Here is a 16,092-nt window from a genome sequence, read left to right as displayed (position 1 = left end):
AGAGAACTGTTTTGGTTTCCAAAAACAAGAGAGGATTAGAATAAAACAATCCTTTTGCCCAGTGAGGCTTTGTCAGCTGGTTTACCCCAAATAATATCTTCTGTTACTCAATTGTAAATCGCTGGAAAGTGGGATTTATAATCGCTGGAAAGTGGGATTTATAAATCTGGCATTTTCTGTTGCTTCTGGTATCGCTGCTCTTCAGGTCCACTGTTCTTAAATTATTTATATGGTGTGAAAAATCAAATTGCTGTTTTCCTGTGGAGTAAGACATTACTGTTTTATATGAAAATGTGCCTAGTCATCAGGAAAGAGTAGAAAGGAAGGAAATTCAAAAGGCAGTATCCTACTGGGTCATTAAACTCCCGACCCCTTAGTGATGCTAGACTCTAATCCTGTTTCAAAACTCAAGAGAAGCTGTTTAAAACACGACCATTCCAATTGTGGAGAAATAAAAGGTAGTCATAGAGTACACAGTCCAAAACAAGGTACACAGTCTAAGAGGTGGAGAGAGGTTTCTGATCCCCATTTAGAGATTTAGATAGGTCAAGTGACTTGTCCAAGGTCACGCATCAGATACCAAGAATCCCACAGTAATGGAGAAATAGGGCCTAATTCTATCATTAATCTGCTCGCTTTTCCCCAAGAATTTATTTTCTGATGATCTAAGGGGAAATTTCATCCTAGGGCACTTAAGAAAAGTGTTCTTGTAATCTACTGAAACTTCCCTCTGTGATTATTGAAATTGTTTTATTACACTCACCTGAGAAGCAGCAAGCACTTCGTACAGTGTTCCGCACACAGTACGTGCTCAATAAGTGTGCCTGATTGATTGATCATTGAAAGAGCACAGGGCTGGGAGTCAAGAGATTGGGATTCTAATCCCAGCTCCGCTACTTGCCTACTGAATGACCTGGGGGATGTCACATGACTTGTCTGGGGCTCAGTTTCCTCAGCTGTTAAGTGGGGATTAAATATCCCTCTCTTCTGCCCCTCTATCATGTTTGGGACAGATACTGTGTCCGATACAATTATATTGTCACTCCGCCAGCATTTAGCACAGTATTGTCACATCATAAGTGCTTAGATATTCTTATTATTATTACCACCACCTCCAATCAGTTGAACAAGAGAGGACCAGGAACATGAGAAACTTGCTTTTGTGGTGTTTCCACTACCCGGAAAGTCACCTTGAACAGCCCCTCTCTTACTCGTTCTGAGTCTTAATGGTCCCAGCCTTTCTCACGCCAAAGGAGTTGAATTCCAGAATGTCACGGCCCCATTGACAGAAACGACTCCAAACTTATGCCCCTTTTAACCCTAACCTACACAGCAGGAGTTAGAAGCACGGCGCAAATAAAAACACCCAGTGAAAAGTTCACACAGGGTGATCCCTGCTCTGCAACATCTTCCATAAATGCTCGCCAGTTTTTATAGCATCTGTGAAGCCGTCTGGTCCTTTTAAAGCTGTGTGTGTGTGTTTGTGCGTATGTGCACGCTTATGGCCGACAGACAGTGTCAACAGCGTTATTTTGCATGTCACACTGAACATCATGCTTCCGTCTACACCAGGAGGACTGTGTCCGGGGTCGAGCGATCCTTGTATGGAGAAGCCGTGTCCTGGGGACATGCAGTGCGTGGGGTACGAAGCCAGCCGAAGACCTTTCATCTGCCAGTGTCCGCCAGGAAAACTCGGAGAATGCTCAGGTACCCATTTGTCTTCCTTCACCCTCAGAAGAACACCAACCTTGCGTGCTCATGGAAAATACTAACCTTCTAACTTCATCTGCATAAAGCATCCACCTTCTGAATTCACTTGGCATTTAAGGGCAAAGTGTGTGATCTAAAATTTGAATGACTACTTAGTTTACCTGTCAGACACATGATGAAAAAGGGAGGGTAGTGTGCAGAAAATACACTTAAAAAGCAAGAAGAGCCCAGCCAGAATAAGTCTGGGAGAAAAGGATCTGCAGGCCAGAGTGGATTGCAAGATAGCTGAGTCTACAATGTAAGTGCTGTTTTTCTTAATATCAAGAATTTAATACCGGTAACATAATTAGAGCTCTGCCAAGCTCTTATTAATAATATTTCCAGATTCGTGAAGAATATTCGTAGAATATTTTGTCTCCGGTTTTAATCGTAGAGACTTCCTAGAGGAGACCTAGGGAAGTACAGAAAAATACAAATGAATAACTGGAAAATAAGTTTTTTGAAAAACAGTTTAAGGCTTTGGGATTGTTAAATGTGAAGAAGTCTGAAGGTGTTTTGTTTCCATTCCTCTGCCCCCGAGAGGCTCCAGTGAGAGGAAATGGGCTGAAATTGGAACAAGAGACTTCAGTCAGACATAAAAGAAAGCTTCTTGACTCCAAGGGTAACCGGAGCAGATTAAGGATTCTTCTTTCTCTGGAGTCTGTAAACCCAGACACTGTGAGTGCTTGCCAGGCACCATACTAAGTGTTAGGGTAGACACAAGCTCATCAGGTTGGACACAGTCCATGTCCCACATGGGGCTCAAAGTCAATCCACAATTTATAGATGAGGTAACTGAGGCCCAGAGAAGTAGCCCAAGATCACACAGGAGGCAAGTGGCCCATCTGGGCTTAGAACCCAGGTCTTTCTGACTCCAAGACCCGTGCTCTAGCCACTAGACCACGCTGCTTTTCATTGAAACAAATGTTTAAATTTGTGTTTCTAAAATTACCCCAGGATTTCATTTATCCAGGTTTCTGGATCTCCAGTTGCATCGGTAGTTAAGGGTTGGCCAAAAGTCCTTCGGGATAGTTGGGGGAATCAGTGATGTAGGTATTTGAAAATTGTCATTGATTTTTAAATAAATCGGGACCACACTAGAGACAGATAGGAAGATGATGAACGTGGAAATCCAGATTTCAAACTCTGCTGAGTTTATCCTAGATAACCCAAATTCCTGGTGAGGACCTGTTTCATTTTGGGTTTTTTTCGGGGGAGGGGCTTGGGCTTTTTTATGTTATTTGTAAAACATTTATTATGTGCAAAGCACTGGAGTAGAAACAAGATAATCAGGCTGGACACAGTCCCTGTCCCATTTGGGGATCACAGTCTCAGTAGGCGTTAAATCAGCTTTTTCTCCCGGAGTTTTGCATGGGTGCATTTCAACAGAGAACCCAAACTTTAAACAGAAGTTAGGCTGACTTTTCTAAAATTTGTCTTGAAACGGCTTCACTATTTTCAGGCGATCTGTCATTCACATGCTCTCAAGGGAGTTGCTTCTCAGGAGCCTCCTCATTTCTGAATGATCATTAAAGGGTCTGTGCCTCCCAACGATTTTTTTTCAGGCCACACCTCGCTCAGCTTCGCTGGCAACAGTTACATCAAGTACCGGCTTTCAGAAAATAGCAAGAAAGAGGAGTTTAAGCTGGCCCTGCGCCTTCGCACACTGCAGAGCAATGGGATTCTAATGTACACCCGAGCGAATCCCTGCATAATTCTGAAGGTAATGAAAATGGGTTATCGCTCCCTGCAGTCATTTCTCTTGCTGGCACGTTGATGTTTTGGCTCTCGGTTTGGGGAATGTTGTCCTCAGTCTGCCTTCCTGTTCTGAAGACTGGCAGTAGATTTCAGATCCGGGGAGAACCACAGGAAACGCGGGGATACCTTTTCAGGGCCTTACGACAACGTTTTTCCTCTGAATGTGCACCACTTGGCTTGGCTCTCTGCAAATGTGTCATCTGGCTGTATGATGGGTTTGAGAGCCAGGGTCCTCGAGGTTTAGTCACTCGACCATTCCTGAGGACTCGTGTTGCTCACAATTCCACTGTTGGAGCTGAGGCTGTGTCTGAGGTGTAATGTAATTTTCTTGGTGTAATGTGAACCCTGGAGGATGCGATGACTCTGGGGTCTTGTAAGGGTCACGCTTGGGGGTAAGGCCCATTATACTGCCAATCCCGCTCTCTCCTGTCGAATCCACCCTAAAGTGTGCCAAAAGGGACTCTGGGGGCAGACTGAAGGCAAGGCCCAGGCTGATCTCAATCGACAGCCCCAGGGAGACTATAGGACCGGCCAACCTGTGAGGGAAAGGGGTGGGTGGGGAGAGGGGCATTTTGGTCCTCCCCTGGCAACAGTCACTCCTCAATTCCCTTGGGTTGTGTCACCTGCTGTGCTTCCTCTCCTTAGGGGGTGAGATGAAAAAACCTTGGAGAAATACAACCCCATCTGGTATTACCTCTCAGGAGAGGCCAAGGGGAGGCTTCACTTCCCTCCTCTGTTCTTTGCTCTTTGAACTCACCGTCCTTAGCATCAGTGGTTTCTAATGAGCATTTAGTATTGGAAGAGCACTATACTAGGGCCTTGGAGGAGATTCAGAAGTAGGACTTTATAAGAGAGAGGCCCTGCCTTCAAAGAGCTTACAATTGAATGGGTAAGACGAGCAGTATGTGGAAGTGTGAGAGTTGACCTAATTAACGAATGCAAGTGGACAACTAAATCAAAACTTGAAAAGAACCGGTATGTACCTAAGTGGGGTAAGGTGGCTGTAGATTTGGCACAACCAGAGCTATTCCCTAGTATTTATTGAACACCTACTGAGTGCAGAGTACTGCACATAACACATAATAAAGTTAGAAGACACCAATCCTGCCCATTTCCTTAGTGCCCAGAACCTCCAAAAGATTCCATTTATCTGCCATTCAGCATTTGTTACAATGTGTTCCTTGTGCTTGGAAAGCAAAGATTATGGCAGGAAAGTCTGATTTAACTTGCCCATCCCGGCTGCTTTTGTTTTCAGAGTGGGATCTTGAAGAAATGCTTAGAATGAGTGAATAAATGAGAGGAATATGTTCCTTGGAAGTGGAGGCAGAAATACTCAAAGGCAGAGTGAAATGAGGATGATAAGGGAAGATAAGAATGTGAATTAAAGCCTTTTGTCTCAGAACCAGCAGGAGGCTTGCTTCTTCCTTTTGACTCTTCTCTTTAGACCAGAATTCCTGCATTGTCCCCGCAGAACAGCCCAGTAACCTTTTTATGATGTTTGATGTATGACAGGTTCATTTTCCTTTCATTCTTTCAGAGAGATTGCTTCCTTGATAACAAGGTCCCTTGGTTTTCATGTGTAGCATGGGTGCTCCAGGTGTGCATATTTGAAAGCCAAAGACACTTAGCAGTGCTTCCACTATAAAGGCCCATTGCCTGCACACTAGGTGTTCAATAAACACCAATGAATGATTGATAGATTGATCGAGATACGGGATGAGTGTTTTGGGGTCAGAATCTGAATAATTAGTATCTGTCTCCCAGACTAGACGGCACAGTCATTCAATAACGTATATCTATTGAGCACTTACTGTGTAAGCATTCCCTGCCCACGATGATCTTACAGTTTAGAGGGGGAGACAGGCATTGATATAAACTACAGGTATATATGTAAGCGCTGCGGGGCTGAGGGAGGGGTGAATATAGAGTGCAAATCAAGTGCAAAGGTGACATAGAAAGAAGTGGGAGAAGAGCAGATGAGAGTTTAGTCGTGGAAGGCTTCTTGGAGGAGATGTGCTTTTCATAAGGCCTTGAAGTTGGGGAGAATAATCGTCTGTCAGATATGAAGAGGGAAGAAGTTCCAGGACAGAGGCAGGAACTGAGCGACATAGATGAGCTAGAGGTAGAGTGAGTAGATTGGAATTAGAGGAGTGAAGGGGGCTGGCTGGGTTGGAGTAGGAGAGTAGTGAGGTGAGATAGAAAGGAGCAAGGGGACTGAGTGCTTTAAAGCCTATGGGAAGGAGTTTCTGTTTGGAGGTGGGTGGGCAAACATTGGAGGTACTTGAAAAGTTGGGAAACATGGACTGAATGGTTTTAGAAAAATGATCCAGGCAGCGGAGTAAAATAGGGACTGGAGCGGGAAGAGACAGGAGTCAGAGAAGTCAGCAAGGAGGCTGATGCAGTAATCAAGGCATAATAATAATAATAATGTTGGTATTTGTTAAGCGCTTACTATGTGCAGAGCACTATTCTAAGCGCTGGGGTAGATACAGAGCAATCGGGTTGCCCCACATGAGGCTCACACACGTCTTAATCCCCATTTTACAGATGAGGGAACTGAGGTACAGAGAAGTTAAGTGACTTGCCCACAGTCACACAGCTGACAAGTGGCAGAGCTGGATAAGTTCTTGGATAAGTGTGGGAGGAGTTTGGATATAGGGGAAACAGCAGTGTTTTGAAGTGAACCGTTAGGATTTTGTGGCAGATTAAATATGTGGGTTGAATGAGAGGTGATTGGAGGGGAATGCTAAGGCTGTGGGCTTGTGAGAAGTGCTTATGGTGGAGCTGTCCACGGAGATGGGACGTACACGGGTAGGATTGGGTTTGGGTGGGAAGATAAGGAGTTCTGTTTTGGATATTTCAAGTTTGAGGTGTCAGTGGGACAGCCAAGAAGAGATGGCCTGAAGGCGGGAGGAAATGCAAGAGGCTGCAGAGAAGGAGAGAGATCGGGGCTGGAGGTGTAGAATTGGGCATCGAGGGTTCACATAGAGGTGGTAGTTGAAGCCATGGGAGAGATTGAGTTCTCCAAGGGAGTTGGTATAGATGGAGACAAGAAGGGGACCCAGCACTGAGCCTTGAGTAACTCCCTCATTTAGGTAGAGGGAAGCAGAGGAGGAGCTCAACAAAGAGACTGAGAAGGAGTAGCCAGAGAGATGGGAGGAGAATCAGAAGAGGACAGTGTCTGTGAAGCCAAAGTTGGCTATTTCCTGGGGAAAGGGGTGGTCGATAGTGTCAAAGAAATACTTTTGATTTACTGATTGACTATCCTCTTCAGAGCCCACTTTACAAGATCATTGGTGAGAAAAGTGTCTATTCATGCCATAATTTCAATTTAATGCACTGCTTGATAAAGAAACTTTATCATTTTAAAGGGGTAGCCCCTTTCAGATCTGTATATCCTATTTTGAAGAAAGTGAGATCTGATGATGTTTCTCTAAAAATGGTCAGAAACCCAATGGGCTATGTTTCCTTTTCCTTCTCTTTTGGCTGTCAGGGAAATCAATCAATCAGTGGTATTTACTGAGCACTTACTGTGTGCAGAGCACTGTTCTAAACCTTGGGAGAGTGCAGTTTGAGTTGGTAGGCATGTTCCCTGACTGCACTGAGGAGGGAAATGAAAAAGCTGAACAGATTTTAACCAGAGAGGAACAGTTTGGATGATTTTGATCAAAATTAGAATGTATTGTGCCCTGAGAAGAGGTGTTGTTTCAAGTTTTCACAGTTTTGCACATCAGATGTTTCTGATAGAAAAGGAGGGGAGGTGAGAGTGGGAAGGAGGAGGGGCAGAGAGAAGAGCTTGCTTTTAGGGCACTAGACGAGGCTGCTAAATGCAGCAGCGGCATGAAGCACTGAGAAGCAATGTGGCCTAGTGGCTAGAGCCTGGGCCTGGGAGTCAGAAGCATCTGGGTTCTAATCCCGGCTCCTCTACTTGTCTGCTGTGTGACCTTACCTTCTCTGTGCCTCAATCACTTCATCTGTAACTTGGAGAGTAAGACTGTGAGCCCCCTGTGGGACAGGGTCCGTGTCCAACCTGATTAGCCTGTATCTACCCCCAGCACTCAGTGCAGCGTGTGGCACATAGTAAGCACTTAACAAATACCATTAAAAAAAAAGCGAAGCTGTGTTGCTCACTGTTGGGGTTCGTGTTGGAGGGGACTTAGCCTAGCTCCGTTAAACAGCCTTTATACGTTTAAGTGCATTACCAACACATTGGTTTTGCTGGAAGGGATGGAAGCTTTGATATTATTGCAAGCGCGGGAGGGAATAGGAACGAGCAATACTTTAATTAGAGGCACCCATTTCCAGCAACTCACATGAAATGAAATATCACTGGCTAAATATCTCCCAAGATAGATTGGTAAGCACCGTATTGCGTCCACGGAATGTAACAACAGATGGACTGTGCAAGCCTCCTGTGGTCCCAGGAGGAGCATTTCCTCATTTTATTATTTATAGCGATATACGAATGTGGACGTTCTCCAGAAGTCTTGGCCAGGAGGCTCTATTGCCTCTAATTTACCACATTCATTCAACTTGTTTTGTTGAATGCGAAAAATGAAGAGCACACCAGGTTGCCTTCCACTGGAATTCTTTCTGGTTGGAAAAATAAATACTTTGGGTGTGTGTTTTTAGTTTTTAGTTTCATGAATTTATATTAGAGAATGTTGAAGGAGCTCATTTAACAGATCTATGTTATAGATTTGACCATTATTGAGAGAAAGCACTCAATATCCTTCTGAGACGAGCAAATGCTGTTATCTCCGCACCATAGATGAAAAATCCGGGACATCCCGAGGTTAAAGAATTTGCAGGAGGTTCCCCAGAAAATATTTGACAGAGCCCAGATTAGACTCATAATCCATAAACTTCCAAAGCTGTCATCAGACCACATGGCCTGTTGATGTTCCCATATGTACATCTGTGTGATATACATGTTAACTATACCTATTCGATGACAGAGAATGAGCCAATCTGCATAGCTAACAAAGAAAAAAATGCACAGCTACGAAGAAAAACCTGATTTTTCTGGGCTTCAATTTGTGAAACAAAGGAAGTCAATGGGGCTCTAACCATCTCTTGTGCGGGGATATTTATAAAAGTGCTGTGGTGCTGGGGTGAGTACTGAAGTGCTTTAGGGGTACACAGCTAAATGCATGTTCAACAAAGAGGGGAAGACAGTTGGGGAAATGTGGGTGTATAAAGGGAAGGTCTCTTGGAGGAGATGTGATCTAGAATCCTGTGAATTCCTGTTTGATAACCTCCTTCCCCGATGAATCCCCAGCACCCCAAGTCGTATCAGCCCATCAGCCGAATCTAGATTTGACGTTCGTATTTAAACCCATCCACAGCCCTTTTGCCTTTACGTTTATTCCACGATACATTCAATTATGTTCTGTGATTGCAACATTTATAAATACTTTTATGTCTCCCTGTTAGATGCAAGCTTCTTGCAGGCAGGTTATGTGTCATCTCTTTGTACTTCCCAAGCTCCTAGTACAGTGCCTTTCCCCCAGTGGATGCTCAGTAAATACCACCACTAATATTCAATAATAGTATTTATCGAGCGCTTACTATGTGCAGAGCACTGTACTAAGCGCTTGGAATGTACAATTCGGCAGCAGATAGAGACAATCCCTGCCCAGTGACGGGCTCACAGTCTAATAGGGGGAGACGGACAGTACTATACTACTAAGGCACCTAGATTAAAGAGCAATTCCTGCAGAATATAGGGGGCATAATTCAAAATATCAAGCCTTTGAATGTAATTATGTGCCTACACTTGTAATGGTAATCAGTTCCTGAGGAAGAGTACAAGAAAGAGTGTACCTGCATGCATGACCTGTATTAAAAACGCTGGGGTTTTGTTGACACTGATGTCGCTTCTGCTCTGATGTGGTAGTCATGCACCAGAAGTACCTCATGCTAAGGGAAGTTGGGCCTTAGTAAACGTGGGTTCACTGGGAATTAATGCACCGGGGTCTGCAGTTCAAAGATACCACTGATCAGTGGTTTGTAATGAGCACTTATTCTTTACAGAGCACTTCACTGCATACTTGCGAGAGTACAATACAGTTGGTAGGCCTGATCCCTGCCCTCAAAGAGCTTAAAATCCACTACTATTTTCCAGTGCGAATTCTTATATCTCTATAGGTCTGGTAGCGTAAACCTTTATGTCCTTGTTGTTATTTTGCTTTATCAGATGTCGTGAAGTTGAAAAAACACGAAGGTGCCCAGTGCCCTGAACGGTAGAGTAAGGCTGAGGCAAAATCTGGGTCGTCCTGCTAAACTGTAAGCTTTGTAAAGGCAAGGATGTGTCTGCTAATTCTACTGTATTCTCCCAAGCCCTCTGCCCTCAGTTCAGTGCTCAATAAATAGAGTTGGTTGCCTTCCCTGCTAGATTGGAAGCTTCTGGAGGGCAGGGACCGCATGGTCTCCCAAGCCCTTAGTACCGTGCTCTCCACACGGTAAGCTCTCAATAAATATGATCGAATGAATAAATACCACCATTCGATCGACTGGAAAGAATAGCCACTTCACGCCTTGTCACTACAGTTTCTTCCTCCACTGAATCTAGCCCACAGCCGCTGTCGTACCCAGAAGCGACTCGGGCTGTGTGAAAACCCTTCCCTAATTGTTTCATCTCATCGCATCATTCATTCATTCAGTCGTATTTATTGAGCCCTGCACCGAGCAGTTGGGAGAGTACAGTATAACACTAAATGGACCCATTCCCTGCCTACCACGAGGTGACAGAAACCCACATTAGAAGGAACAGACCATCCGTCTCCGAAGGCCCGATCAAAAGCGCCGTTTCCCTTCAGAGGGTCCCAGCCGAGCCGGGAAGGCCCGGAAAGAAAGTTCCCGCAGGAGATTAGTGACGTCGCGTCCTTGTCCCCTCACAGATCACGGATGGCAAACTGTGGTTCCAGCTGGACTGCGGCAGCGGTCCGGGCATCCTGGGCATCTCGGGCCGGACGGTGAACGACGGCCGCTGGCACTCGGCCTCCCTGGAGCTCAACCGGAACTTCACCAGCCTGTCCCTGGACGACAGCTACGTGGAGCGGCGCCGGGCCCCGCTCTACTTCCGGACGCTGGGCCCCGAAGGCGCCGTTTACTTCGGGGCCCAGGTGCAGGCGGACGGCACCCGCAGCCTGGCCGACCAGAGGACCACGCAGGTCCTGAGCGGCTTCCAGGGCTGCCTGGACTCGGTCGTCCTGAACGGCCACGAGCTCCCGCTGCAGAACAAACGCAGCAGCTTCGCCGAGGTGGTCGGCCTGACGGAGCTGAAGCTCGGCTGCGTGCTGTACCCCGACGCCTGCCAACGCCAGCCCTGCCAGAACGGCGGCAGCTGTGCCGGTCTGCCCTCGGGCGGTGAGTAGCTTCCGCTGCTTGGTGGCACTGCCCACCTACCTTGTCGGGTGTTCGGGTGTCAATCATTCGTATTTCTTGAGCACTCACCATGTGCAGACCACTGTGCCAAGCGCTTGGGAGAGTACTGTAGAACGATATCGTAGCCGATGGAGCACGGGCCTGGGAGTCAGACGATCATGGGTTCTAATCCTGTCTCGTCTGCTGTGTGACCTTGGGCAAGTGACTTCACTTCTCTGGGCCTCGGTTCCCTCATCTGTAAAATGGGGATTGTTAAAGGGAGAAAACTATACCTGCAGTTGACGGTGATTGCGGGGCTTGTACCCAAGTAATAATAATAGTGGTGTTTGTCAAGTGCTGATCGGATACCCAGCACCCTATTAAGCCCTGGGATAGATAGAAGATAATCAGGTCAGACACAGCCCCTGCCCCTTATGGGGCTCACAGTCTTAAACAGATGGAGAACAGCTATTGAATCCCCATTTTACAAATGAAAAAACAGGAGCAGAGAAGTTAAATAACGTGCCAGGGGTCATACGGCAGGCACGTGGTAGAATCTGGATTAATAATAATATTAATTGTGGTATCCGTAAAGCGTTTACCATGTGCCAAGCACTGTAGTCAGTGTGACAGCTGAGGGCTGACTCTGAGGGGCCCTCCTAGCTGCCCAGGTTTAGGGATTGTGGTTGTGTAAGAGACACAAATGCCCGCTAACTGGTAGGGCATCGAATTGAAGGAATTTAATGGATGGATCTTTTGGCATAGGCAAAGCTTGAAAGGAGATGAGGAATGAACACTACAAGAAGCCATGCCCGTGGTGCTCTGAGCCGGAAGAAAAAAAAATTCCAGAGAAGGGTGCTTCTGTTAGGCAGGAAAAAGAGAGAGGGAGGGAAATAGTAAAGGGCGTTTTGTGGTAGTGTGATATATGTTGAGACCTCTCCGGTTGTGGTAAAGAAGTGTGGCAGAATGTGGAAGTGGAAAATGGAAAGAGAGGAAAAGAGAGGAAGAGCCCAGACCTGATGTCTTTGCTCTTGACTGTGAAAGGTGGTCTTTTTAATCTTGTCGAGCCTTTGGCAGGGGGAGAGAGAGAATGGGCGAAGGGCAGGAAGTGAGTAAATTGCCAGATTGACTTAGCGTGCGCCTGCCCTATCACTGGGGTGAATGAATCAAGGAAGGACTGCGTGGGATATGCCAGGAAGATTGGGGCAGGAAGGAGGGGGCAGGAGGGAGAACCGAATTAGCTGGCACTTAGGAAACGAAGCTGGGTGCCGATTTGACCGCTGCCAAAACGTCCGCGTCTTGGTAAGACTGATGATAAGTAATGCATCAGAGAGCCGTGGTTGGAAAGGTATTGTCATGAGAACACACAGAGCAAATGCAACAACCACTGAGTGAATTTACGGTGCTTTCTCCCCTGGAATGTATACATTAAAAAAAAAAAAAAGGACAAGAAAGAAAGTCATACCAGGTGGGGTGGAAAACCCAGCAAAAGATGTGATGGGAATTTTTTCTTCTTTTTCTTATTTGAGGAAAGGTGAAGGAATGATCTGCTTCTTAAGAGATGAAACAACTGCCTGACTTTCATGCAGATGCGGCATAAACTAGGTCAAGCCTTTCACCACAGAAACGGGCCTCATTGCTGAGACTTGCCTCTGTGCGGGATCGCAGCATGATTAGTAAATTGAAACATTCCTAGCAAATCTCTTACCGCCTCACCAGTGCGCATTACCATCTAGTGTTCAGAAAGCTCTGCTCCAATATTTAGGGTCCATTTTATTAGTAGAGCATTATAAAGTGTCCGGAAGATGATGCAGTGTGGAAATACAGACACCGAAGTTATTTAGCCTTGCATATGTTACTGTCACAGTGAGGGCCAATTGCCCCGGGGAGATATTTCTGCTGTCTCAGTTTAAGAAATCTATTTGCTGTTTTTACTGTCTCAGCAGTATATGTAAATAAAGGATTTTTATAGTGCCATAATTCCAGGGCGATAGGCACTAACTATACTTCAGTGGTTCTATAAACCAGCCCATTATGGCAAGTCATGGCCAGTTTTTCACCAGGCAAAACAGTTCTGCTAGTGTGAGCCATATATGATGTATAAAAGGAACATGTAATTAAATCGGGCTGAAATAGACCACCACGGTATGTCAAATGGTAGTGCTGCAGCCCCAAACTGTAATCCACCCTTAACGATGGCAGGACGTTGTGTTTGCTGGCATCGCTGCTGGCAGTCATGGAGGAATTTACTGGGTGCGGAGGGGGTGAAATGTCAGTGAGGAAAATGTCCAAGACCTCTGCTCTGCAGCCAAAATTTTTTTAATTTCATACTTAAAACGGCGTTACCGGAACTCTATTCCATGATTGGTCTTCAACAAAGAGAATTCCATAACGAAACAGGTAGGTGAGGGGGTTTCACCAACCCGGAGGGTAAAATCAACTCACTTTGAAGACTCTCTCACTATTACTTTGGCCATAATTCAGTGTAAGATGATAGTGAATAAACAGGGACCCCTGTGGAGGGACCCCCGTAACCTTCTCCTCTTCATCCCCATCCGCCGCTCTCTCTGCTTGCTCACCTTCAGGCCCCAGAAATAATCTGCAAAATGTCTGTGAACACCCTTATGCTTTCAGGCTTTCCTCTTTAAATTTTTTCATTCTCTGACTTTCCTTCCCTGTACCTGCCTTTGGCTCCTTCCGTTAAACCATCTGTTCGGGCCACAGCAACTGCCGGGCCACCTTGAGTCTGGACACATTTTGGTGACCGTGGGCAGTTGCCCTACCGAGTCAGACCAACAGTCCAATAGTCTGACTGCCCTCCTTGACATCCATCCCACTTTGAATACCTTTCTAAGTGGGGACAAGCAAAATTTCATCATGTTTGGGGACTTTCCCCTCTGCTTTTTCTACCTTTCTCCTTCTTCAGTATCTGCCATTTCCCTCCTTTCACCCCCAGCTCCCACCTCTAAGGAACACCTCGCTCTGACTCTGTGCTCCTGATCCTCCGTATTCCTTTCAGCATCCCTCTCGGGTGAGCACTACAGCCTGGGATCATGACATCTGACCTTGGAAATATCTCCCCTTTCCCCGCTTATATCCTCTAGCGTTTGGGTATGATTGGCCAGTGACATCCCCCAGATTTTTAGCACCCCAGAAAGAAAGCACATCTCCTGTCATCACACCCCCAACCAGCTTCTGTCTTCCCTGCACTTACCTTGCATGCCTAAATTAGGGCCAGGAGGATTTTTTTAAAATGCGGGTTCTTAAAATAGAACATCCCGGGTTTAGTACCAGAGTATAAGAAAATAAAGGGAAGATTGGCTTAGTGGCTCCCTCTTCAGACTGTAAGCTCTTCATGGGTGGGGAGCGAGCCTACCAACCCTGTTGAATTCTCCCGAGCACTTAATACAGTGCCCTGCACACAGTAAGCACTCAGTGAATTCCGTTGATTGATTGGTTCGTTGACTGAGAGAAAAGCACTGTGAAAAGAGAACAGTGAAAAAAAAACCATTTGGAATGCCATGAAGGAGGCCTAGGTGGACGATTTCAAGGGGATAATTCTTGCCTTCTCAAGTCTATTGTCTGATCCCAGGAACAGGAATCAGAACCAGGATATTCTAGGTATATGCATGAAGTCGTGGCAAGAATCTATAAGATAACGCCGGGGACTCCAGGCATTATGGAAGCAGTGATGGAAATGGAGAGCCCGCGCTCTGTGAAGCTCCATATTGTTTGAGTCGCCAAAGGACTGAAACATGACACCTCTCCCAGCATCCTCCAGGTGCCTGCGGGTGAGAGCCGTATCATTAAAGCATCAGTCGGTCCGTCTGTGGGCATCCCAGAATGTAGCCCTAGGGCCTCCGAGATACCAGAAGAATGTGCCACAGCTGAAAGGATGTTGGTCACGAAGAAGCTGGAGGTTTGTCCTCCAATCAAGTCCCTGACCCGCAGAGCCGGAGAGCTGACTTGGCAACCTAGGAATGAAACGGTCAGCGCATTTGGCCACCGCTCTCAGCCTCGCATTCCAACAGGCCGGGAGCCAGCAAAAGGCAACAGCCTGAGCCCAGGAAGCCAGCTTATAATAAGAGCATAAATATGACCCTGCGTGCCAGCCACAGAAGGAGGGCTCCAGTGCGGGAATCTTAAAATGATACGGGCTCTGGAACCGTGAGCCGAAAATAGCAGCCGCTGCCAGGGAAAACGGCCGACCTCAACCCACAGTGACCCTGGCGCCTCTCCACCCGTCAGCGACTGAGAAGCTCTTTCCACCGTCGAAACTAAGAAATCCATTCATTCATTCAATCCTATTTATTGAGCGCTTCCTGTGGGCAAGGCACTGTACTAAGGCACTTGGGAGAGTACAATACAACAACAGACACATTCCCTGCCCACAAGGAACTAACAGTCTAGAGGACCTCAGACCTCCTGGACCTCAGACCTCCTGGGCCTTGTCCCCACTCAGCTGCTGCTGCAGAAAGGGGACTTTTACCTGGGCTCTAGATGAAATTTGGCGACGTTCCATCCATCAATCAGTAGTGTTTACTGAGCGTCTGCCGTGGGCTGAGTACTGTACTGAGCTCTTGGGAAAGTACAGTAGAGTTAGGAGAGTGAAGCAGCCATGATAGAAAAGATATTCGATCCAGTTGGCCCACAGAGCTTGCAAGAGAATAATATACTTTGGATGGATCTGTGTGCTTTGAGGTTTTCTTTTTTACATAATGTAGCAAACCTTAATCTGTCTTCCTTTTTCTCCAGATCACACTGTGGTCAAATAACCCAGCAGAGTTTGGCCCACCCTTTGCAACTATAGATGGGCTTCCCAGCAATTACACTCTGTAAAGCCCAGGCTGTGTGACTTGGGCAAGTCACTGAACTTCTCCGTGCCTCAGTTCCCTCATCTGTGAAATGAGGATTAAGACTGTGAGCCCCATGTGGGACAGGGACCACGTCCAACCTGATTAGCTAGTATCTACCCCAGGTCTTAGTACTGTGCCTGGCACATAGTGAGGGCTTAAATAACATTTAAAATATTAAAAAGATGGCCTGGCGAGTCTGAAGGAGGTGCACCCCTTTTGCTCGCTCTTTTGTCAGTCCCTTAGTACTTGGGTAAGGTTCACTGAGTCTTGAAGCAGAAAACTTGGAGAGGAGCCATTTTCAGGGTGAGTTTCTGTTGAACAGACCGTCAAAATCTGTAACCTGGAAGCATCCCCAAGCGGC

The 16,092-nt window shown here is 46.4% G+C and overlaps 1 protein-coding gene across 5 annotated transcripts in view; it reads left to right on the top strand.

The window, feature by feature from the left end:
* Window positions 1-16,092, top strand: part of FAT3 (FAT atypical cadherin 3) — a 317,724-nt gene that overhangs the window by 291,519 nt on the left and 10,113 nt on the right. For all 5 annotated transcript variants that reach the window (XM_039914896.1, XM_039914894.1, XM_039914895.1 and 2 more), the window contains 3 exons: window positions 1,573-1,707; window positions 3,315-3,472; window positions 10,410-10,878. In XM_039914896.1, coding sequence (XP_039770830.1) covers window positions 1,573-1,707; window positions 3,315-3,472; window positions 10,410-10,878 — 762 coding nt within the window. The remainder of the gene's footprint in view (window positions 1-1,572; window positions 1,708-3,314; window positions 3,473-10,409; window positions 10,879-16,092) is intronic.

This window comes from Ornithorhynchus anatinus, chromosome 20 (genome assembly GCF_004115215.2).
Source record: "Ornithorhynchus anatinus isolate Pmale09 chromosome 20, mOrnAna1.pri.v4, whole genome shotgun sequence".
NCBI lineage: Eukaryota > Metazoa > Chordata > Mammalia > Monotremata > Ornithorhynchidae > Ornithorhynchus > Ornithorhynchus anatinus.
Note: the sequence above shows the minus strand (reverse complement) of the source record. Positions and strands in the feature narration are given on the sequence as shown.